Raw genomic sequence first — 25,775 nt, 5'->3', positions numbered from 1 at the left:
AGTTTGCACATTCTCCCTGTGTCTGCACGTGTTTACTCTGGGTGCTCTGATTTCCTCCCACAGTCTAAAGCTGTGCAGTATAGGTAGATTGGCCATGCTAAATTGCCCATAGTGTTCAGGGATCTATAGTTAGGTGCATTAGTCAGGGATAAATGTAGGGGAATGGGTCTGGGTTGGTTACTGTTCTGAGGATTGGTATGGACTTGTTGGGCCAAAGGACACACTGTTGGCATTCTATGATGACGATGTCACAATGTCATTTTCATAGACTGACATCTATCTGGCAATATAGGAAGTTGCTCAGGTATGTCCTAAACTCTGTTAATTACTACCAAATAAGATCATTAGCAAATAGGTAGCAAGGGTCATCAGCAATGTCATCAAGTGGGACTAAAATGGTCACTTCTGCAAATTAGCATTTTGCTCAGGTCATTCAGATACTGATGTCATGACATCTTGATCCAAATAGAGGCAAAAGAGCTGAAGTCAAAAGGTGAGTGAGAGTGATTATCCTTGATATTAAGCCTTGGGATTAATCAGTGTGGTACCAAGGAGCCCCTAGCAAACTGGAGTCAATGGAAATCAGAGGGAAACCTCTTCGCTGATTAGAATCATACCAATCAAATAGGAAGGTGGTTGTGGTTGTTGGAGGTCAATCATCTCAGCGTCAGGTCACCACAGCACGAGGAGTTCCTCAAGGTAGACCCCCAAGCCTAGCCATCTTTAGGTGTTTCATCAACCCAGAGGGAAAAATTAACACAAAACCATTAATGCTTGGGAAATAAATGTATTGATGCACTGGAGCTCCATTTGAAGTATACACAATATGAGCTAGTGTGGGTCATGCGCAAGCTCATTGGGAATGGCCTTCCCTTCATCATGAAGTCAGAAATGGGGATATTCACTGTTGATTACATAGTGTTCAGCATCACTCATTATATTGTGTCCATATGCAATAAGACATAGACAACATCCAGGTTTATGTTAACATGTGATAAGTGACATTCATAGACACACATGCCAGGCGATGACCATTTCCCACAAGAAAGAATCTAACCATTGTCCTTTGACAGTCAATGGCATTATCATCACTGAATCCCAGATTATGAACATACCTGAGGTTACCATTAACTAGAGACTATATTGGACTAGCTCTGGCTACAAGAAAGGTCAGAAGCTGGGAACTCTATGGGAGTAACTCAGCTCCTCATCTCATATAGATCTTGACCCCTTTACAAATTTGGTCCAAATATCATAAAAGAGCTCAACTCGAGAGGTGAGGTGAAAGTGACTGCTTTGACATGGGATATCCCCAAAGCCTGTTCACCATCTACTAGCCGCTCTCCACTTGCCTGGATGGGTGCAAAAACACTCAAGAAACTTGAGATCATCCAGGACCAAGTACCCCTCTTTGACTAGGAGCCTAAGTCACAACCTCAGCTAGCGCTTCCTTCATCACACAATGGCATGAGTGTGTACCATTTACAAAATCCATTGCAATACGTTGCCAAGGTTCTTCTGTCAGTACCTTACAAACTCATGCCCTAGAAAGACAAAGCCAACAGACACATGGGAACACCATCACCTTTAAGGTCCCCTTCAAGGTACACATCATTCTGACTTGAGAAATATATTGTTACTCCCTCATTGTCATTGGGTCAAAACCCTGGAACTCTCTTCCGAACAGTCCTGACATGCAATGGTTTAAGAAAGCAGCTCACTCTCCCATTCTTCAGGGCAGTTAGGAATAAATGTTGGCCCAGCCAGTGGCACCCATATTTTTAATAAATTAGCCCCCATCATCATCCTCAGCCTGGCTGGTTGACCACATCAACGTTTTTCCAATTCCCCTCCCCTGTTGTCCATCTGGGTTGGATTCCTTAATTCTATGCTTAGTTGTTACCAAAGAGGCTCCTCAAATGACTTCTCCTCCTGCCCTACCATTGTTATCTCTGGAGTCTCCCAAGGATCTATCCTTTGCAATCTCCTACTTCTCATCTGTAGGCTACCTGCTAGCACTATCATCTGAACTGTCAGGCTTTGCATGTAAATTGACTGCAAGAGCTCCAGTTCCCTTGGACAATCCATTGTCTCTTTATACTGATTAATTGATATTGGTGTTGGATGAAAATAAATATATTCCAATTATATGTTAGAAAGATGTTGATCCCTCCAACAACAAAGATTCCATTTTCTAGTCACTGACGCTACCCCTTGCTCTGATTAACTGTCTGAGGTTGAACCAGAAACTATAACCTTGCCTTCCTTTTGGGCCATGGACTGAGCTTCCAATCGTATATTCGCTACTGCCTTGCACAGCTCACCCGCTGCTGAAATCCTCACCTCTGTCTTTGTTGCCTATCATTCTAAAGCCCTGTTTGCTGACCTCTTATCTCCACAAACTTGAACAGATTAAAATCATTTGACATGCATCTTAACTTGCATCAATTAAGACACATTCAATCAGCTTCCCTCTTCTCTATGGGTCTTGATGAAGCAATGTCTCAATATTGAAATCCCTCCAGTCATTTACAAATGTCTTTGAGGTCTCTAGTCTGACTATCTCTGTTATCTCCTCCATCCTTGCAATCATCTCCAATTTTTGCCCCTTGCGTATTTACATTTTTAATGGCTTCAACATTGCCAACCATGTTTTCAGTTGTCTCGGCCTTAGATATTGGACTTGAAATACTAAAATACTCTGCCTCACCACCTCTTTCTCCCATTTCAGATGCTGCTTCAAACTAAACTCTTTAATCGATCAATAAATGTTCTCATTTGTGGTTGGTGTCAAATTTTGTTATGACATGGAGATAGAAAGTCAAACCAAATCAGCCTTTCTACCTCTGTATTTGCAATACAGTAAAATCCAACCGTCAAAGACTTCAGAATAGTCACTGCAATGGTTCCTCATCAGTCTTTTTGAATAATCACCCCAGACTTTGCAAATAATTAATTTCCATTCAATGTTTTTGTATCTTAAACAAAAAAAAACTTAACCATTTGTTAAACACACAATAACTTCAGCAGAAATAAAGTTAAACAACATGGTCAGCTAATTAATGTTGGTGCTTTAAACCCAAAACTTTTGTTTTCAGGCCCCCAAGAGGGTGGTGCTGAGTTGGAGGGGTACATCTGGGCTGAGGTGGGGGTAGGAGAGATTTGAAAACTTGTGAAGTTGATGTTGATGCCTCAATAGATTACCTGCCAGCTCTGATCTCATTCCTTTCTCCATTAATCTCTATCTTAATGCCTGCCATCCGATCTCTGAACTCACTCTGTCCATGACACTCAGTTCCTGCCCCCTCAATCCTATTGCCACTTACCTGCTGACCAACCATATCTTTTCTTGACCCCCAGCTTAGCTGATATCATTAGCCGTTATCTTTGTTTAGTGCCTTTATCTATCTCCTTCAAATCTAAGTCAACTCTTCCCTCCTCAAAAATGTATCCATGACACTCAATCCTTGCAATCTGTCTCCATCTCCAATCTCCCTTTCTCTTTTTCCTGTTGATGCCACTCAATTCTGTCTTCATCTTTCTTTCAACACCCATGATCCATCCTCTCTAACCCTCTTTAACCTTAGTGACATGTCTGTATTGGTCCTTATCAAAGTCACAAATTACATCCAACATGATGGTGACCATTGAGAAGGCAATGGTTCATGGTAATCACAAAACAAAAGACAAACAGACAAAAACAGTTGGCATGAAGAAAAGAAAATATCAAAACTGGCCAGGTTACTTAAATAACTTTCACAATGTGTCGTCTCTGAGGGATAAATGTGAACTCCTTGGTTACTTTTCTGAATTGTTGATCAGGGTCACTTTCTGAGTTTACCCAGGCAAAACCAGAATTATGCCCAACTCAGCTTTCATATGTTTGGACTTCAGGAAGTTGGTGTCATAAATTAGGCAAGGAGCTTTCAAAGCTTCATGTTGTCTCAGCAGCAACCCAGAACCATCTCTCAGAAAACATCAGTCAAACAAGTAACTTTAATTCTGGTTCTGCCCAGATAGACTGATAGACTGTCCCTGAGGGGTTGGTCACCATTCAACAAGTGTCATCTGCTTGAACATAGATTCTCTTCCAGACTTGCCGGAACCAACTCCCAGATATTGACCTCCTCAATAGCTGAATTTCTGCTGTAGGCTTAAACATGCTGCACTTCTTGGGGGTTGGAACCCCTTTAAACAGAAGTCAGCCCTACATTAGTCTCTAGGCCCGACTTCACAAATAAGCAAAGCTTGTTTGGTGTGTTCTTTTCCTTTTACCTCAAGCTGTCCCAAAGTCCCCAAGGCATCTCAAGCTTGCAGTTCAAAATTGATAAAAGAATAAAAATAGAAATAATTTAAAAATCCGCACGAATTCTAAAATATAATATGCATTCTCTGAATGTACAAAGGCCAATCGAATGAAGTACTCTGAAGTGTTCTGTGTGGATTTATAGAGACAAGCAGGGAAGGGAGGGATTGGAAGCTGATGATTCTAATAGGGCTAGGCAGAATGCTTGAAAGATGTAAAATTTAACTAAACTTATTGATCTCGGTAGGATAATCAGATTTCTTACTGCACTATAAGTTGATCCTGGATGTAATGCCAATCACATTGATGTCCCACCTCTTATCACACAAACTTCCAACTGATTATCCATGGATACAGGTTTCCTGTCCTGTTCTCAATTTGCTTCACCATTATTCCCATGGGCTGCAACAAATAAACTCACAACCTGGCTGAAATTCATGCTGGCCGCTTGGCACTTTCCTTTCCCACTTCAAATACCAACACTGTCGCTTTTCAGTTTCAATCGCCAAATCGAATTTTCCCTTTCAGCTGCCAGTTACAATGTCGAATTGTCCATCAACAAGTTGCCAAACTGACAGTAAAGGTGTCTGTTTGAAATTGGGAGGTCACAGATGAGGGTTAAGACTGGAACTCACAGATGTGATGAAGATCTCTCCTCATCAAGTGCCAACTGAGAGCAAAACTAACCTTGCTGAATACTGCCAAGGGAAGCCATTTAATCAAATGATATAAATAGGTTCAATGAAGAACTGTTCCTTCTAATCCATAATCAAGAATTCAAAAGGAATTTTACACAAGGAGTGATGAGAATATGGAATGTGCCTCCATGAAGAGAGGTTTAAAAGAATAATGTAGATACATTTAAGGCAGAATCTAGAAAAGTATATGATGGAAAAATGAATAGAAGGCTGTTTTAATATGTTTCCTTTTGATAGAGAAGGGACTTGTAAAGCAGTGGGGAACAGTTGGGCCAAATGGCCTCTGTGCTGTGAATGCTATATGGAATTCTATGTAAAAGATCGGACTGAAGTACATGATGAGATGGTGACATCAGGATTGATGGGAATACTCAAGCATTTCAGTCGGGGAAAGTCTAATGATGTCATTGGAATGCTGGTGACAGTGATGTCCATTGTTCTGTCACTTATCAATGAGTCAATCTTTCAAAAGGGAAGAATTATTGCTCTAAATGATAGGTACTCATTGGAGATTTATAATAATAAAATCACCTAAGTAAAGTCTAAAATGCAATCAATAAATCCATATAAAAGTCAATGTGATTAAAATAATTTAAAATGGAATGTTAATTGGGCATAATAATGACTTTTGAACTGGTCTCTTAATGTTTCCTGTTTCTAGATTAAACAATGCTCCAGTGAGAGGCTATGAGGAGGATGTTGGAAACAAAACAACCCTAAGGATCTTTTACCCGGAATCAACAATTGAAGATCCCACCGTTGAAAACAATCTTGATACACTCTTTGTGCTCGTACCATTTAAGACAGCTGACATCCACTGGTTGAAGGCAATCGTGTACAATGAGACAAAAGTAGGTATCCTGGATTGAAACTGTAATGGTTCACACCAGCTACACCCAGACCGGAGCCATTCAGAATTACTATGCGGTGCTTCTGTACTGTGTTCACGAAATGGTTAAGAGTTGCAGCTAAACCTTTGCTTGCAAAAGCTCAATTGTTCGGGGGCCTTGTTCTGATAAATGATGTAGTGAATTTGCAGCCCACCGTTTACAAAACAATGCATTCTGACTCAGTCACATTGGTATGGGAGGTCAGGTAACTCCCAGAAGAAACAGGCAGGACAAATAAATGGGTTGGTGATCCCACATATGACTGAAATAAAAGCATGTGATAGTCATTGCAGATCAGGTGGTTAACTGTACCTCAACCTTGAGCGACTGAGCAGAAGCATAAGCTTCTTGATGAAGGGCTCCTGCCCGTAACGTCGATTTTCCTGCTCCTTGGATGCTGCCTGACATGCTGTGCTTTTCCAGCACCACTCTAATTTTGACTCTGATCTCCAGCATCTGCAGTTCTCACTTTCACCATAAGCATAAGCAGCTGTGTCATGACAAAATCAGATTGCAACCTGACGGAAGAAGGCTCTTATGAAGCTCTTGCCTTTATGTGTTTGCAATAAATGTTAACATTTTGCACGAGGCTTGCCTTCTGTTTTCAGATGTCTTAAGCCGCAGAAATGCTTAATGATATTACCTCACTCACTGTCAGAGGAAATGACTGAGATAAGTCACTGAGTTGCATTTCAAAGAAAACTAGATGAGAATATGCAGGAAAGGGAAAGGAAAGAGCTGCTGAAAGGCTGGGGGTGCGGATCATGGAAACAGAGAAAACGTTTCTGTGACATAAAGATTAGATTAGATTCCCTACAGTGTGGAAACAGGCCCTTCAGCCCAACCAGTCCACACCAATCCTCTGAAGAGTAACTCACTCAGTCCCATTTCTCTCTGACTAATGCACCGAACACTATGGACAATTTAGATTTGATTAGATAACTTACAGTGTGGAAACAGGCTTACCATTGATCAGAAACTCAACATTTGGTGAATTTCTGCAGTGCACCATGTAGATAGTACACACTGCTGCTACTGAGTGTAAGTGGTGGAGGGAGTGAATGCTTGCGAATATGGAGCCAATCAACTGGCTACTTTGTCCTGGATGGTGTCAAGCTTCCTGAATGTTGTTTGAGCTGCACCCATCCAGGCAAGTGGGGAGTAATCCATCACAATCCTGACTTGTGCCTTGTAAATGGGGAGTCAGGAAGTAAGTTACTCACTGCAATATTCCTAGCCTCTGACCTGCTCTTTTTGCCACTGTGTTTACATGATGAGGTCCTGTTGAGTTTCTGATCAATGGTAAGCCCAGAAATATTGATCGTGTGGATTCAGAGATGAATGTCTCTTATTGGAGATGGTCATTGCCAGGTGTTTGTACGTCCCATATGTTCATCGATTCATAGAATTCCTAGAGCGTGGAAACAGGCCATTTAGCCCAACTAGTCCACTCCGAAGAGTATCCCACCCATTCCATTACTCTATCTACATTTGCCTAAGTCATGTACCTAGCTTACACATTCCTGAATGCTATGGGCAATTTAGCACGGCCAATTCACCTAACATGCACATCTTTGGACCGTGGAAGGAAACTGGAGCACCCAGAGGAAACCCACGCAGACATGGGGAGAATGCGCAACTCCACACAGACAGTCACCTGAAAATGAATTTTAATCCAGATTCCTGTGCTGTGAGGTAACAGTGCTAACCACTGAGCCACCATGCCACCTGATGATTTCATTAGTGTGACTGACAAGCTGTTACTCTGTGAGACAGCTCTCCCAATTTGGCACTAGCCCCCAGATGTTAGCAAGAAGGACTTTGCAGATTCGGCAGGGCTGTGTCTCCTATTGTCTATTCTGCTGTCTAAGTTGGTGCCAGGTGATCAGTCTGGTTTGATTTCTTTCTTGAGACTTTGTAGTGATTAATACAACTGTGTGGCTTGCTGGACCATTCCAGAGAGCAGTTAAGAGTTAACCTCTTGCTGTGGGTCTGAAGTCATATGCAGGCCAGTCCATGGAAGATTTCCTTCCCTAAAGGAACCAAATGGCTTTTCTGACAATTGAAGATTGTCAGAATCAGATGAGTTTTTACAACAGGTCATCATTAGACTAGCATTTCTCTGCTGGATACTGAAGAATGATCTTCATTCCGAATTTCAGATCATGTTCTGATTGGTTCTTCAATTCCACATTCCCCCCTCCCTTGCGCCCCCTCACCCCCACCCTCAAAACCCTACTATTGCAATAGCATTTCAACTCCAGTGCATCAGTCAGTCAGCCAATGGCTTGGTTTGGATGAAGCATGAGGAGGGTAGGAGGGGTAGATGGGGCTGATTCTTGCTTTAGTACTTGATTAATGTTTGAGACAAAATGGTATTTGACCCAGCTCACCTCTGCTCCTAGCAGTCTCCTTTCTCTTTCTAGGGCCAGCTGTCCCCATTTTCACCTGTGCCTCTTCCATTCTCCATCATTGCCCCAACCCAAAATCAGACCTGCCTTGCTCTTCTTTCCCAAGTCAAAATTACACAGCCATGAACTGTCCTGACTGAAGAGCAAAGATTAGTCTTGTGTGACAGCAAAATGGATTTTTCCGTGAATGTGTAATGGAAATGTCTATATGCCGGGCAATATCCATTGCACTGTCTAACCTTGACCACTTGTGCAAGATCATCAAACCTCTTGTAGCTTCCACATTGTTGGGCTAAGCTGGTGTTATTCATGCCTTGTACCCCTGCTCCCACTCGCCTTCCCAGCACATGTTCCAAGGTTCTGCCTGGTTCCCTGTTCAGTCTACCTGCTGCATCAGTAACTTCAAGACAGCATTTAAAACACCAGGGTGCCTTCTACAGCATGTTGCATCTTTTAAGCTCTTCTCTGAAGACTGAAGACTGCAACCAGAATGCAATCTCTCCTCTATTTTCCCTCTCCTATAAGGGTTTCCGTCTGGCTGTAATTAGGCACATTCACTCCACATGATGCTAGTCTCACATGAATGCGGTCCCTCAGTTCAGGTGGGCAGCCACTCGACAGTGAGTTCACTTCTGGGCTGCATCCAAAACTCATGAAACTGTGCAGGCAGCTTGCTGTTTGAGGGGTATTAATATCACTTTATGTGGTAACAGGGTCATTGCAAAGCAGGTTGCTGTCCCTGAATTCAGCAACTTTCCACCTTAGCCTCCCCACTCCTTTCTGGTTCTAATCTATAATTTCCATTCTATGTTCAATAGAACATTTCCACTATGCAGATAAACAGTTCCATTATAACATCCACCCCCAACAGACATTACCAATACACTCCCACACAGTCAGTTCCAATATCAATCCATGCAGGCATTTCCATTTTAAATTCAATTCGAAAAGAAATCCAAGATGGCAATGCGGCAGCAGCTCACAGTGCCTCTCCGGGCCGAGAGCTACTTAATTTTTGCAAGGCTCGTGAAGGTTTGTAGCTCAGGTTGAGGTTTAGGGTGTAGGTTTGCTCGCTGAGCTGTAGGTTTGATATCCAGACATTTTATTACCTGGCTATGTAACATCATCAGTGGTGACCTCCAAGTGAAGTGAAGCTGTTGTCTCCTGCTTTCTATTTATATGTTTGTCCTGGATGGGGTTCCTGGGCTTTGTGGTGATGTCATTTCCTGTTCGTTGTCTGAGGGGTTGATAGATGGTTTCCAGATCTATGTGTTTGTTTATGGCATTGTGGTTGGAGTGCCAGGCCTCTAGGAATTCTCTGGCATGTCTTTGCTTAGCCTGACAGCCAGACTGCTAAGACCCCTCGGAATCCTAGTAGCACACAAACCCACTCTCAAACAAAAACTAACAAACTTAAAAGACCCAGTGCAACCCATGGACAAAACCAGCGTCGTCTACAAAATTCCATGCAAGGACTGCCACAAACACTACGTAGGACAAACAGGAAGAAAGTTAGCCACCAGGATACACGAACACCAGCTAGCCACAAAAAGACACGACCCTCTCTCCCTCGTAGCCCTACACACAGATTAAAAAAAGCTATCTTTTCGACTGGGACAACACATCTATCCTGGGACAGGCTAAGCAAAGACATGCTAGAGAATTCCTAGAGGCCTGGCACTCCAACCACAACGCCATAAACAAACACATAGATCTAGATACCATCTATCAACCCCTCAGAAAACGAACAGGAAATTACATCACTACAAACCCCAGGAACCCCATCCAGGACAAACATATAAATAGAAAGCAGGAGATAACAGCTTCGCTTCACTTGGAGGTCGCCACTGATGATGTTACCTAGTCAGGTAATGAAACGTCTGGATATCAAACCTACAGCTCAGCGAGCAAACCTACACCCTAAACCTACGCCCTAAACCTACACCCTAAGCCTACACCCTAAACCTACACCCTAAACCTACACCCTGAGCTACTTAATTCCAGGAGGAACAGGAAACCCGGTGTTTGCAGACACTATTACAGAACAGGAACTGGCTGAAAACCTGAACGGAGAGCTGCTGAAGGAGCTACGCGATCTTGGCTTCCTGTGGAGACCAGCCCTCTCGTTCTTGGTCTTGCCTGATGCCAGTAGCCGGATGTTGCGATGTCGGAAGCGGTGTGCAAGGAGGAGGAAGCGGGGTAAGCATGCAGGAGTTCTCGGCTTGCTGCGGAGACTAGGCCTTCTGTCCTCGGCCTCACCTGATGCCAGTAGCCAAGTGTTGAGATGCCGGAAGCGGTGTGTAAGGAGACTGAGGCGCGTATGCGTGCAGGAGTCTGTGCCAAGCTAAAAAACAAGCCCCAGCCAGACAGCTCTACCGTCCATTCTGCTCTCCAATGTCTACTCCCTGTGGCAAATGTGAGTTCGTTGTTATTTTCATGGAAACATGACTCAGTGACAGTTCCAGGCACCGTCATCCAGCTAGATGGGATTGCCTTGTTTTGCGCCGACAGAAATGCAGATCTGTGCAGTAAGTCTCGGGTGGGGGTCTGTGTGTCTACATCAACACGAAATGGTGCAGAGACTCCATGCTAGTCTCCAGTTAATACTCATCACTGGTGGAATTTCTGGCTGTTAGATGCAGACCATTTTATTTGCCACTGAATTCACTGCTGTCCTTATGGTCGGGGTTTATATTCCTCCAGTGCTATTGCTAAGATGGCACTCTGTGAACTGTATGGGGCTATTAGTGGACTGCAGAACACATACCCTGATGGACTCTTTATTGTTGTTGGAGATTTCAGCCATGTGAATCTTGAGACTGTGCTCCCTAAGTTCCATCAGCATGTGGACTTTGCGATGATAGGGGAGAACATGCTGGATCTGGTTTACACAAATATCCCCAACGCATACAAGGTAGAGCCCTGCCCAACCTCGGCTCCTCAGACCACATCTCTGTTATGCTAATCCCAGCCCATTCGTCAGACATGTCAGACCGGTTCGGAAGCAGATGAAAACCTGGCCGGCAGGAGCTATTTCTGCTCTTCGAGACTGTTTTGAGCGCACTGACTGGTACATGTTCAGGGAGGTGGCAACAGATGGTGATTCCATCAACTTCGAGGAATAAACGGAGTCAGTGATTTGCCTCCCTCCCGGATGAGTTAGACACCTTCTATGCATAGTTTGAGGTTTAAATGATGTGGCAGCAAGGACGTTCACCCCCCTCTCAATGACGTGGGGAAAACCCTATGCAGAGTCAACCCACATAAGGCTGATGGACCAGACAACATCCCTGGCAGAGTACTCAGAGGATGCTTCAATGTACTGGCGAAAGTTCTCACAGACATCTTCAACATCTCCCTGAGCTGCACAACAGTTCCAAAGTGCTTCAAGGCCGTGACCATTATCCCAGTGCTGAAGAAGTCTTCAGCATCCTGTCTCAACAACTACCACTCTGTTGCACTTACACCCACCATCATAAAGTGTGTTGAGAGGCTCATGATGAGGCATGTTAAGGCCCTGCTGCCCCCCTCACTGGACACCCTGCAGTTCACGTATTGTCCCAATCGCTCAACAGATGATGCCATTTCCACTATCCTCCATCTGGCCCTCATCCACCTGGAGAAGAAGGTATGTCAGATTACTGTTCATAGACTTCAGTTCTGCATTTAACACAATCATTCCTCAGCACCTGATTGGAAATCTGAGTAAAATACCTCCCTGTGTAACTGGTTGCTGGACATCCTGACTGGGAGACCTCTGTCAGTCTGGACTGGGAACAGCATCTCCAACACCATCACACTGAGTGAGGGGGCTGTTGGGATGGAGCGGGCTGTGTACCCGGTCCACTGCTGTTCACCCCGTTGACGCACGACTATACAGAAATGCAAAGGTCGAAACACAACATCAAGTTTGCTGATGATACAACTATAGGACTGTAGTAGGTCTCATCAGCACAAACAATGAATCAGCATACAGACAGGAGGTGCAGCAGTTAACAGACTGATGCAGAGCCAACAACCTGTCTCTGAACGTGGACAAAATGAAAGAGATGGTTGTTGACTTCAGAAGGGCACAGAGCGATCACGTTCCATTGGACATCGACAGCTCCCATGTGGAGATAGCGAAGAGATCAAATTTCTTGGCATCCACCTGGCTGAGAATCTCATCAGGTTCCTCAACACTAGCTCCATAGCCAAGAAACCCCAATAGCATCTCTACTCTTTGTGTAGACTGAAGAAAGCCCACCTCCCACCCCTCCTTCCTCATCACACTCTCAAGAGGGTTCATTGAGAGTACCCTGAGCTGCTGCGTCACTGCCTGGTTCAGGAATTGCACCGTCTTGGATTGTAAGACCCTACAATGGATAGTGAGGACAGCTGAGAGGGTCATCGGGGTCTCTCTTCCCTCCATTACAGACATTTACATCACACGCTGCATCCGAAAGGCTAAGAGCATTGTGGAAGACCGCACACACCCCTCACTCAAAAGCTACTCTACTCTATCATTTGATTGCTCACTCAGAAGAGGTCAGAATCACACATATCTTGGAGACCAGAAGTTGGAGCAGAACAGCAGGAGCAAACCTGAGATAAAGACTTGCATTCATATTGAGGCGTTCATGATTTAAAGTATTCTAACTACATTTTACAGAGAAAGAGCACTTCTGAAATAACTGCAATAATTGAAGAAAGTTTGCAGCCACTTGGTGCAGAGGCTGCACAAGACAGCTAGGATTATTTGTTTTAGTGATGTGGTTGAGGAGCAACTATTGACCAGGATGGCAATGAGAACTCCCCAAATCTGTTGAAAGGCGTGATATTGGGATCCCTTCTGTTCACCCAATAGCGAAGATAGGATCTTAGCTAAACATGTCACCTAAAAAACAACACCTCTGCCAATGCAGCATTCCATCAATGCTGTACCAGAGGCAGAATTTCCCCAGTTCCGAAAGATGCAGGCAGCACTGAGGAAGTTCAGACAATTGTGTCTGATAACCAGCAATGAGCTTCTCATAATCCCCTACACTACCACCTAACTGCGTAGTGCTTATATTTCCCCAGCAGCCATGATGTGTGTGTGCAGGTGTGACCAATCAAGTGTTTAGTGGTGAGATGAGATTTGGATGAGTAATAGTGAGAGGCCTCTTTGCATGTGTTAGCGTGCATTAATATCTCATTTCTATGTTATTTTCCCTCACTTGCCTGCAGTTTTCCATTCTCCCAGTGGTCAGTTAGAAACTAGATGGCTATAATTCCTGATGTGAAAGTTGGAGCAGGTATCTGGTAACTCCAGTTGTCACCTGCCGCTCTGGGCTTCCTTCTAAGACACCTGGCACAATCATCTCAGGTACCACTCCACGGACAGTGACCACATGCAATCCCCATCCATGGACCCTGGCATCCAACCTCTGAACAACTATATCTGGCATTTAATTTAATATATCTGCTGTTGGGGGTGTAAAGTGGGGAGATGAAGATTGACATACATGGGTTGGGTGGGAATGTGGGGAAGTTCAAGATTGATGGGGTTAAGGGGAAGCAATACCAAGTTAAGAATATGTACATTTGGGGGATTAACAAGGGTAAGAGGTTGAGCTTGAGATTCACTGTGTGAGGAGCAATCACTGCTTCCTTTCATCGTGCTGTAGATAGCAGTAGCCCAACGGAAATAAAAATGGCCATGACCACACCCATAGTGGGTGGGGTAAGGGCTTTGTTTTGTGAGGGAGGAGGCTTCACTTTTGAGTAATATGAGGCCCTTCAAAGGACAACAGCAACGAAACACCCACCCAGTTCAGATGAAGGACTGAGAACACCATCTGCTGTGTTTGAATCTTAGGCATTATCCCACTTTGGGATAAGCCTGACCTGGAGCTCTATTGACCACACCATGTAGCATCAGCAATCAGTGACTCTAATGGCTGTGAGGCGTTTATGGAAGAGAAATATTCACCCTCATCAAAGTAACGAGGACCTTTCAAGGTCTCAAGGTAGCAGAGAGAAGAGGTGGAGAGGAGAAAGTCATTGATCTTGGGCAGGAAACAAATAATGAGCTATTCAGGAACACCGGTATCAACTTTGATGGACGCCAGATACTGGCCACCATGCAAGTGCATGGTGACCATTGGTGTCCGTGCACACTAGTATCTGGAGGGGTGCACAGTATATCACAGTTGATAGACAGATTGACAATTCTTGCCACATGTTGGAGGAAAGAATGAGGGCATTGGAGAAATGGATCATGAAAAGTTATGGTTGGATTCCTGCTTCAGTTGCACTCAAATATTTGGATAGAAGACAATGATGGAGTAGGGTTACTCTGTGTGCAGATTTAACGTTTCTCTTTAATACCTTTCCCTGATTGCAAAATATTTTTCCCACTAGATTACAACAGGATTCTGGAGAAGGCCAGCCTTTGTAAAGAATTTGGATCCTGCCAAGGTGCGAATACTCAATCCGTACTATATGTATCAAGCCGTGGCAAAATTGCTGAATCAACCCAATATGATTAAACATGTAAGGGAAACTTTCTGTTCTAATCTGTAAAGGTCGTTGTGATAATTCTTAGGAAAGGTACTACTAAGCCATCTCAAAAATGGAAAGTTTATTAGATTGGAGATTTTTCACATACATTTTAGTAATAAAATTGGAATTGTATATGTATCATAGATTCATAGATTAATACAGCCCAGAAAAGCCCCTTCAGTCCAATGAGTCTGCGTCAACATAACTACCACTGATCCCAATCTCCTGCACTTGTCCCATATCTGTGAATGTTATGTTATTTGAACTACTCATCCAAATATTGTTTAAAGTTTATGTTTACAGCCTCCACTACCATCCCAGGCAGTGCATTCCAGATTCCCTTTACCCACTGAGTGAAAACGTTTCTTCCCAAATCCCCTCTGAATCTCTTGCCCCTTACCCTAAAACTATGTCCTCTCATAACTGACCCCTCAAACAAGGGGAACAGCTGCTCTCTATTCACTCTGCCCATACCCCTCGTAATCTTATACACCTCAATCATGTCTGCTTCCGTCTGCTCTGCTCTAAAGAAGACAATCCAAGCCTATCCAGTCACTCCTTCTACCTCAGTTTCTCCATCCCAGGCAACATCCTGGTGAACCTCCTCTGTACCCCCTGTAGTGCTGTCACATCCTTCCTGTAGTGAGGTGACCAGAACTGCACACAGTACTTTAGTTGTCGCCTGAGCAACACTGTTCAACTCCATCATTATCACCTTGCTCTTATACTGATGAAAGCAAGTGTCCCATATGTCTTCTTGACTATCCTGTTTATGTGCTGTGCTGACTTCGGGGACCTGTGAATAATCTCCTCAAGCTCCCTCTGTTTCTCTAAACTACCCAGTGCCCTGCCATTTATTAAATACTCCTGCATCTTGTTTCTTCTTCGGAAGTGCATCACCTCACGCTTTTCAGGGTTAAATAACATCGACTACTCATCTGCCCATCTGACCAACCCATCTATATCTTCCTGTAACCTAAAACCATCTTTTTCATGATTAATCACTTTGCCAATCTTCATTTTGTCTGCAAATTTGCATTTAGACCATTTACATATATAGCTGAAAAATGTGTTGCTAGAAAAGCACAGCAGGTCAGGCAGCATCCAAGAAGCAGGATAATCGATGTTTCGGGCATAAGCCCTTCTTGATTCCTGAAGAAGGGTTTATGCCCGAATCGTCGATTCTCCTGCTCCTTGGATGCTGCCTGACCTGCTGTGCTTTTCCAGCAACACATTTTTCAGCTCTGACCTCCAGCATCTGTAGTCCTCACTTTCTCCATTTACATATCTAACAAACAACAATGGTGCCAATATTGCTCCCTGTGGTACATCGCTGGATACCAGCCTCCAGTCACTCAAACAGGGCTCTACCACTATCCTTTGTGTTCTATCACTCCGTCAGTTTCTGATCCATTTTGCCAACTTTCCCTGAATTCCATCTGTTTAAGCTCCTCAATCAATCTCCAATGTGGGACCTTGTTGAAAGCTTTGCAAAAATCCATATAAACTGCATCAATTGAACTTCCCTCATCCACAAACGTGCTCACGTTTTCAAAAAATTTTGAACGAATTTGTTTGGCATGCTCTCCCTCTGACAAAGCCATGCCAACTATCCCTCAATAAACTGTGCCTTTCCAAGTGGTTTTTAATTCACTCCTTCATAATTTTCTCCGATAGTTTCCCAAACAGTGACGTGAGACTCACTGGTCTATAATTTCCGGCTTCATATTTACTACCCCTGTTAACAGGCAGAACCATATTAACCATCCTCCGATCCTCTGGCACTTCCCCTGTTATCAGAGAGGAATTAAACAATTTTGTCAGAATAGTTTTAACATACAAAAAAATTCTTGAGGTGTATCATAGAAATGTGTTCAGAACAGTAATAAAAATTTGAGGAGAAGCATCTTTACTCAGTGAATGGTGTGAATGTTTTAGATTAGAATCCCTACAGTGTGGAAACAGGCCATTTGGCTCAAAGAGTCCACATCTGACCCTCGGAAGAGTAACCCATCCAGACCCATTCATCTACATTTACCCCTGACTAATGCACCTAACCTACACATCCCTGAATACTATGGACAATTTAGCATGGCCAATTCACCTAATCTGCACATCTTTGGATTGTGGGAGGAAACCGGAGTACCCGGAGGAAACCCACGCAGACACGGGGAGAATGTGCAGACTCCACACAGACAGTCACCCGAGGGTGGAATTGAACTCGGATCCCTGGCACTGTGAGGCAGCAGTGCTAACCACTGAGCCACTATGCCATGCACATGGAGCCTCTAATTACAAGGCTTTATTGAGGTTTATAGAATATTGTCTTTAATTTGAAATTGAAGATTTTCTCCATTTGGTCATAGAAGAAAAGAAAGATGTGCATATGTTTCAGACCATTCATTATTTCAGCATGATCTAAAAGACCTTACAGACATGGAAGTACTCATAGCTGTAAAGGTCAGAAAATATACCACCAAGATGAAGACTTGATATAAGAATATAAATAGGTTAAGTGCTTTGGCAAAAATTGGCAAAGTGAGCATAATGTGAAAAACTGTTAAACTATCCATTTTGTCAGGGAAAGTAAGTCAGGAGAGGTTGCAGAACTGGGCAATGCAAAAGGATGTGGGTACCCTGGTGATTCAATTATAAAAGGTTAGTGTGCAGTTGCAGTGAGTGATTAGGAAGGCAAATGGGATATTGGATTTTATTGCAAGTGGAATCATAATAATCATCATCATAATCATTACAATCATAATAAAACAGTTCCTAGGAAAAGGCATTTCCAATTTCATAGCCTCGCTGTGAGGTGAAAGACAGTGCTTCCTCTGTGTTACTCAGCACTGTTAGCCTAAACTATATTTGGAAGCTTTGACTACGATTTGTGTTCTGCTGATGTGAACATGTAACAAACTTGAATCTGTGTTATTAAACATGAAAACATTGCACAGGTAATTAGCCTGGCAAAAAGGTATTAATATAAGACAGAGCAGATTACGTACTTATCTTAGCATCCAGATGCATTAATGCATTTCCTAGAGACTAAGAACAAGGAAAGTAAAACACTGAAGAGACAAGATGTTTTACTTAAAGTTCATTGTTGTGGTGGGTCATTGCTTCACCACTAACACTACTTCTCCTTGCTTCATTAATCTGAGAAGGTGAAGGTAAGGCTTCTCTTGAACCACCGCAGCCAATCTGGTAAATTTTCTCCCATTGTGTATTTGGGGAGGATGCTCCAGGATTTTATTCCAATGCTAGTGAAGGAATGGCAGTTACTTGTCCAAATTAGGATGGTGTGTGACTTAGATCAACACTGGGAGGTATGACCCTATACAGCTGTGACACTTGTCCTGAGTGAAGGTGTCAAATTTTGAAGAGGTGTCCCAAAGATAAATTGAAAATGAGTTTTGCAAATAATTGTAAAGGTTGATAGCCAAGTAGAAGGGAAGCTGTTATGTAGGTTATAACAGGAGAGAGGGCAAAACATTTAAGACTGCTCAGATAAGATGAAGAGGAGATTACACAAAATTATAAAAACTTATTGAAACAGAGAGCCAAAGAGTCCAAGAGTGGATTAATAAAGACTGTGACAGCATTGATGTAAGCATTCGACTAACCTTTGGCAATACCACTAAATGTGTCACTATTTCTTTTAATCACAACAAAGATGCTACAATTCATCCTTAAGTGTATCCATCCAGAATGTATCTAAAAACTCCAACTGATTCTTGACCAATCTCTAAAAGTATTTTGATTTGATTCTCTTTGTAATGAACATCTTCCTGATGACATTTTAACTTTAGCTTTTTACTGCTTTAAATCTTTGAACCTGAAACCATCCCCTACAATTAATTGCAACAATATATTCTGGAGTTACCTTTCCTTTATTGCTCACAATCTTATAAATCTCTAGAATTAACCTCAGAGATTCCTTCCTTCACTGACAAAGAGGCCAGGTTTCTCCATGCTTAGTTCATAGCTTGGACATCTCACCCAAAGCTCTTTTCTGCATTGCACTCAGTGTATTCCGTGCATTTTGATGATCAGGGTCAGACTCACCAGAATTATTTCCGATTTGAGAGATTAGATTAGATTAGATTCCCTACAGTGTGGAAACAGGCCCTTCGGCCCAACAAGTCCACACCGACCCTCTGAAGAGTAACCCACCTGACCCATTCCCTCTGACTAATGCACCTAACACTATGGACAACTTAGCATGGCCAATTCACCTGACCTGCACATCTTTGAACTGTGGGAGGAAACTGGAGCACCTGGAGGTAATCCACGCAAACATGGGAAGAATGTGCAAAACGCCACACAGACAGTCATCCGAGGCTGGGATCGAACCTGGAACGGTGGTGCTGTGAGGCAGCAGTGCTAACCACTGAGCCACCGTGTCGTCTTTGGCTTTCTTTTTCTTTTTTTCTTGTCTATTGTCGTTCAACTTTCTGTTGCTTGTATTGGTTGCTACTCTCACACTAGGTGGGTATTCTGAGCTTCTGGTTTACTGAGGTACCTGGGTTTCTATAAACCTCAACCATTGATATTTCACCATCTGGCCTGGAGTTTGTGAGTTGCTGATTTTGCCTTTAAATGTGAATGACTTGACAATTGTCCACATTCAATTTCATTGCATCCCCAAGAACCTCTGATCATCTCCTCCTGCTGCTTTTAAAATGCCTGGATTCCTCTTTCATATCATGCAATTATCGACTTGGAGATATTTTTATTGAGGTGAGGGCAGAAAGGTAAAGACTAAATCCTTAGATCGCTGGCTTCAGATCGTTCAGCATCAAAGATGGTAAGGTCAGAGGTTATGGTGAATATGCAGCAAGAAATGGGATTAGATGAAGGGATGAAGTTGGAGGATAGAATTAATGCCTGCTGGGTTGTGGTAGACTGATACAGAACTAATATTCAGTTAAATTGCCATTGAAGGAGAGAAGCAGGTAATATCAATTGCACAGAAAGAGGCCATTCAGCCCATTCTGTCTGTGCCACACATCACAGAGGAAGCACCTACATTTGAAATGAGCTCAAGCATTCAATCCTTCACCAGTTTCAAACCGAATGCATTATATCTGGTCATTTGCAGCTCGCACCAGAATAAATGAGCATTATCTTTTTTTCTCCCCATACTGACGTTGTCTTCAAGTCTTTGTTTTCTAATTGTTCTTCCCCAGAACCTCAAAACCATGGTCTCTTTACATGTTCAAACCCTTTGTCCTCATTGAGACCAGAAACCTGCAATCCCATTCCTTTAGTCATAGTTTAATAGTGAATGTTTTTGAAATTTATGCTTTCCCAGGTCCCTGTCAAATGGACTGTTATTCTATTTTCGAGGTTCTTCATTTCAATTATCTCATTTTCATTTGTACCTGACTGTTCAGTCAACATGCTATGTCTCTTATACTCATTTTATCAGCTGAAAATACCCTCTTGCCAGATGTTCTACTTTGTTTTCTCTCTCTCCTTCACCCTCTCTCTCATGTTCTGTTCTTATTCTGTTAATGGTTGGTTAGATATATCAACATAACGTTGTTTCTGCATCCACAGAGAGGAAATCATCCAACCACTGGGTTCTTAGCTGTCACGTTGGGCCTGAACTATTGTGATGAAGTTGATGTTGCTGGATTTGGTTATCCATTGAATCAAAAAAACGGGAGGATTCATTACTTTGATCAGCTGAGTATGAAACATATGGCAGTAAGTATCTGATGGAAACAATCCCCTGATTCCATGTTCCATCTTAAGTTTCTCAGTCCATGTTAACCTGGCTGGAGCTTAGATACATTCCTGTCAAGAGTTCCGTTGTCATGCTATGCCACACTCATCTCTCTTGCTCCATTCTTGTTTCTAAACATTTGTGATGTCCGCCACCAAACTACTCTATGTCTCTGCTGCCCTCCACTTTACCCTCTAGAAGAGATTTAGCTCTGATCAAATGGCAGAAAAAAAGAAGTAAATAGATATGCAGAATAGAGTCTTTTGTCAGGGATGGTTATGGGCTTGAGGAAGCAGCAGAATGAGGGAAGGGACCCTAATGGAGGGATTTAAACATGAAGGTGAATGTTAAATGTGTTGCATTGGAACACCAGAACCTAAATTGTATCAAGCAACCCAGAATTCTTGGGCAAGTGAGATTGGGCATAGGAAAGGATTTGGGCAGCAGGGAGTTTTTTTAGATTAAATTAGATTACTTACAGTGTGGAAACAGGCCCTTCGGCCCAACAAGTCCACACCGACCCACCGAAGCGCAATCCACCCAGACCCATTCCCCTACATTTACTCCTTCACCTAACACTACGGGCAACTTAACTTGGCCAATTCACCTGACCTGCACGAGTTGGATGAACTAATAAAGATACTGAATAAAGAACATCATAGAATGGTGCAACAGAAGTAGAAACCCATTGTTCTGTAGCTTTCCTCTATCACTGTATCAGCAAGCCCTGTTGCTTCCTACACTTAAGGAAGGTGGTGAAAGCAACCTTGATAATGAGCAGCAGCTCACGCAGTGTACTGAACTGGCGAGGTCACAGCAGTGATGGGGACTTGATTTGATTGCACCAATAAGCATATAATGAGCAAGAATTTCAGATCTTCAGAATCAGCTCAAAGCCAGCTGCTCATTCAGCACAGTCAGCAGCAGGGGAGAACCGAAGACCTAAGAGCCCTACAGAAGAAACCTTCATGGCAATCCTCAATGAGGAAGAGTACTTCAGTGCAGTGTCAAAGCATTTCAGATCTTTTTAGGGACAAGAGAGTTAATGACCTGCTGGAATAGGAGCACAACTAACTCCAAAGCATCACAAGGTGGTGGTCCATAGGGTCAACGTTGAGTGAACAGATATCGGAGGCTCCTTGAGTAAGTTTAAAATCCCATGTGGGCCAGGGGAAACTTTAAGTGGAGCTATAATCCAAACAGGAAAAGTAAGAAGTTAGAAAATTATATACTGGCATGACTGCTCAGTGTTAGCATTGCTGCCTCACAGCACCAGGGACCAATTTGATTCCTGCCTCTGGCGACTATCTGTGTGGAGTTTACACATTCTCCCGTGTCTGTGTGGGTTTCTGCCGGGTGCTCTGGTTTCCTCCCACAGTCCAAAGATGTGCAGGTTAGATGGATTGACCATGGGAAATGCAGAGTTACAGGGATGGTGGGGGGCACGCACGGGGGTCTGGGTGGAATGCTCCTTGAAGGGTCAGTGTCAAGGGGTAAAATGCTTATTTCTGTATTGTAGGGATTCTATGATACTGCACAGATCAAGCATTGCAAACGTTTCAAACAGGCACCATGAAGCACAGCTATAAAAATGGCAGCAAAGGGCCATGAAAGAAACATTAATCCAAGGGGATATTAATCATAGACCGGGGATACTATGAAGCCAGTGAGTAACACAATAATGATCAACAGGTTAAAAACCTAAGCTGATCTTATTTAATGGGGGCAAAAAAATTAGGAAACTTTATTCAGGCAGTGGAAATGGCAAAAAATCCTTCATAAAGAAATCCATCCTACAAGATAAAGGAGGGAATCATTTATTTAAACCACAACAAGGGGGAATCATTCAGAAAGCAACCATGAGAAAAGCAGGAAGCATTTTTTAAAGCTGTGTGGAATGGAATTCATACAGTAACGCTATCAAGAAAGGTGGTTCACCTTCATTTTAACTGCAAAATATGGGAAAAACTTCCAGAATAGTGGCAAAGCTGAACAGAACTGCCAATAGAGTGAAATAAAGCTTCTATAGTAAGTAAAATCTTTAATCATAACAGGAAGGCATGGTAGTGGAGGTAATATTGCTCAGAAGACTTAATTACAGAGATAGCCATGATGTGGAGGTGTTGATGTTTGACTGGGGTGGTCAAGTTAAAAATCATAGGTTTGTATGATGACTAGGTTTGTTCAATATACCATTCCAGTTGCATGACACGGAAATCTTTTGCTATAAATTCTGTGTCTTATGATCCTGCTCCACAGCTACCTGTTGAAGAAGCAGTACTCTGAAAGCTGGTACTTCCAACTAAACCTGTTAGACTATAAGCTGGTGTTGTGTGGTTTCAGAGATAGAACACAGAATTGGACATATTGGTGAAAACAATTTCTGATACACAGAACAGATTCCAAATTGGATACAAAATCTGAAGGTGAACAGATAAATACACTTTTATACATAATTGGAAATACAGCTGATAGTGATAGTTCACTAAGCACTTATACTTTAAAGCACAGATACTTTAAAAAGGCATTGCAAGCCTTTGACAATTACTTCAATCTCATAATAAATAAAATTCTTGAAAGAGCAAGATTTAAGAGAAGACTTCAGCATCCACAGAATGCCATGGATTATTTCATTAATGATCACTACAGATGAGTGAGAAGAAGAGATGGTTGCATTTCAGAAGTAGCAGTGCAGGTTTGAGAGGAAGCAACTGCTGAAGATAGATTTCTTTCATTCATTCCTAGGATTATCAGCATTGCTATCTGGATGCACTGCAACCACAGTATGTATAATGTTCTCCCTATCTCCCTAACAGCACTTCATGTGGGTGTATCTGCACTTCATGGATATTTAAGAATGTAGCTCAGCACCACCTTGTCAATGGCAGTTAACAGATGTCAATAATTACTGACCTTGCCAATGACCCTCACACCCAAGAATAGATAAACATTTGTTAGTAAAACTCTGACACTCATTGTAAAGAACAATGTTTCATTACTCACTCTAATTTCCTTTGTTTTTGGTTCCTCTTCCAAACTTTCAAAGTCAGTTCAGATGTTTACCTTGGTTTGTTTCATGTGCTTGGCCTGTTCTTTGCAATTGGATGTCATGATACTGATTTTTGGAAAGTGAACATTTGAACTACATGTTCTTTATAGACTGTGGTGCATCAATAATGATGTAGTGACATATTTATATTGCAGGAGAGCTATTCTGATTCTTAAACAGCAGCATGTAACACTGTTCCTTTATACATTTATTCTTTTCAGCACCTGAACATTTAATTGCAAATTTGCTATGTTCCTGTTGTCAGTCTAATTACGTTAAAAGCAAGTTGAGGTCTTAATCTGGTTTACAGGGAATAGGCAGAAACATGAGTAAATTCTGTACAGGATGCTCATTGTCACTCACTTGGAGAATCTTATAGCACTGAGTAAGGCTATTTAGCCCAAATTCCCCATGGCAAGTCTATGACAGAATGACCTAATTTGACACACTTTGCAGATATTCTGTATAGTCCTTCAGTTTTTCCATTTCCATTATCTATTCAGTTTGTTTTGAAATATCAAATTGTTCCATTTTGAATTATTTCATACATATCTCAGTGCAGTGCAATCCCAAGTATTATTATTGCGACAATCTTGGCATGACATGTTCTAATTAGATCTGAAAAGAAAATTCCCTTTGCCCACCATTTTGGATCTTTTGTCCATTAAGGCTTTGTGTCCTCTGGTTACTGAATCGCCCAGTCATGAAAAAGATTTCTCCTTCTTGACAACTGATGTGCTTCATAATTCGGAATAGCTCTTTCCATTATCGCCTCAATGTGCTCAAGTGCAAATCCAACATCCCCACTTTTTCCACAAGATTCTCTCAATCCTGGTATCTTTCTCAGGAATCTCCTTGGTCTTTACGACCTTCCAAAAATGTGGTGCACATTTTTCACAATATTCCAGCTGAATCTAACCAGTGATTTATAAAATGTTATTATTTCACTCAAGACTATCAGGAGTAGAGGTAGGTAATTTGTCCTAATGAACCTGTGCTGCCAATCAATGAGATCATGGCTGACCTGGCAATCCTCAAGTTCACTTTCCTGTCTTATCCCAAATTCCTGATTGATTAAAAATCTGTCCATCTCAGCTCTGAATATACTTAATGTCCCAGCTAGACTACACTCTGCAGGAATTAATTCCACAGATTCACTATCCTCCAAGAGCAGAAATTTCCTCCCATGTCTATTTTAAATGATTGATCCCTTACTCTGATATTATTTGCTCTAGTCCTTGACTCTCTCACCAGGGGAAAAACCTTCTCTGCATCTACCCTGAAAGGAAAACTCCTACAAATCAAACTACTGAAACTTCCCTGAACTAACTCCAAAGTCAGAATCTTTCCTTACAGGAAGGGCCAAAACAATCAGGGTGGTACAGTGGCTCAATGGTTCAGACTGCTGCCTCACAGTATTAGGGCCCTGGTTTGATTCTAGTCCTGGCTGACTGTCTGCGTGGGTTTTCTTTGGATATTCCAGTTTCCTCGCACAGTCGAAAGATGTACAGGTTAGGTGGATTGGCAGTGGGGAATAGATCTGGGTGAGATGCATTTTGGAGAGTCGGTGCAGACTCAATGGGCTGCATGGCCTCTTTCTCCACTGTCAGGATTCTATTAATTGATGAAAAACCGTCCACAGTATTCTATCTATGTTCCAACTCGTGCCTAGTAGAATTTTAGCATAACCTGCCTATTTTTATTTTCTATTCCCTTCGTATTCAGGGCAAAAATCCATTTGCTGTTCTTATTGCCTGAAAAACGTGGGTGTCAGCTCTTTGTTATTTATGTTCAGGAAGTCACAAATCCTTCTGTGCTGCGACTTTCTGTGTCTTTTTCTATTTAAATAGTACTCAGCTCCTGCTCGCTTCCGGCCAGAGTGCATAAGCTCATATTTTCCCAAATTCTGCTGCAACTACTAGGAGTTTGCCCACTCAGTTGCCAACCTGTCCATGTTCTTTTATGTACTCTATGTGAGAATCTCACTATTTGTCTTGTGAGCATATTTTATATTATTCTCAAACTTGGCTATCGCGCATTCACTTTCTTCATCCAAGTGATAAATATACGCTGTAAATAATTGTGACTCTATTAGTTACAGATTGGCATCCTGAAACTGCCCCCTTTATCCTAACTCTCTGTCTTAATTAATCCTTTAACTACGC

At 42.5% G+C, this 25,775-nt stretch overlaps 1 protein-coding gene across 1 annotated transcript in view; it reads left to right on the top strand.

Annotated features, from left to right (window-relative positions):
* LOC140493955 (CMP-N-acetylneuraminate-beta-galactosamide-alpha-2,3-sialyltransferase 4-like) overlaps positions 1 to 25,775 on the top strand; it is a 61,078-nt gene that overhangs the window by 34,886 nt on the left and 417 nt on the right. Inside the window, exons 5-7 of the mRNA XM_072592907.1 lie at positions 5,666 to 5,855; positions 14,690 to 14,821; positions 20,393 to 20,542. Coding sequence (XP_072449008.1) covers positions 5,666 to 5,855; positions 14,690 to 14,821; positions 20,393 to 20,542 — 472 coding nt within the window. The remainder of the gene's footprint in view (positions 1 to 5,665; positions 5,856 to 14,689; positions 14,822 to 20,392; positions 20,543 to 25,775) is intronic.

This window comes from Chiloscyllium punctatum, chromosome 23 (assembly GCF_047496795.1).
Source record: "Chiloscyllium punctatum isolate Juve2018m chromosome 23, sChiPun1.3, whole genome shotgun sequence".
In the NCBI taxonomy this organism is placed as follows: Eukaryota; Metazoa; Chordata; class Chondrichthyes; order Orectolobiformes; family Hemiscylliidae; genus Chiloscyllium; species Chiloscyllium punctatum.
Note: the sequence above shows the minus strand (reverse complement) of the source record. Positions and strands in the feature narration are given on the sequence as shown.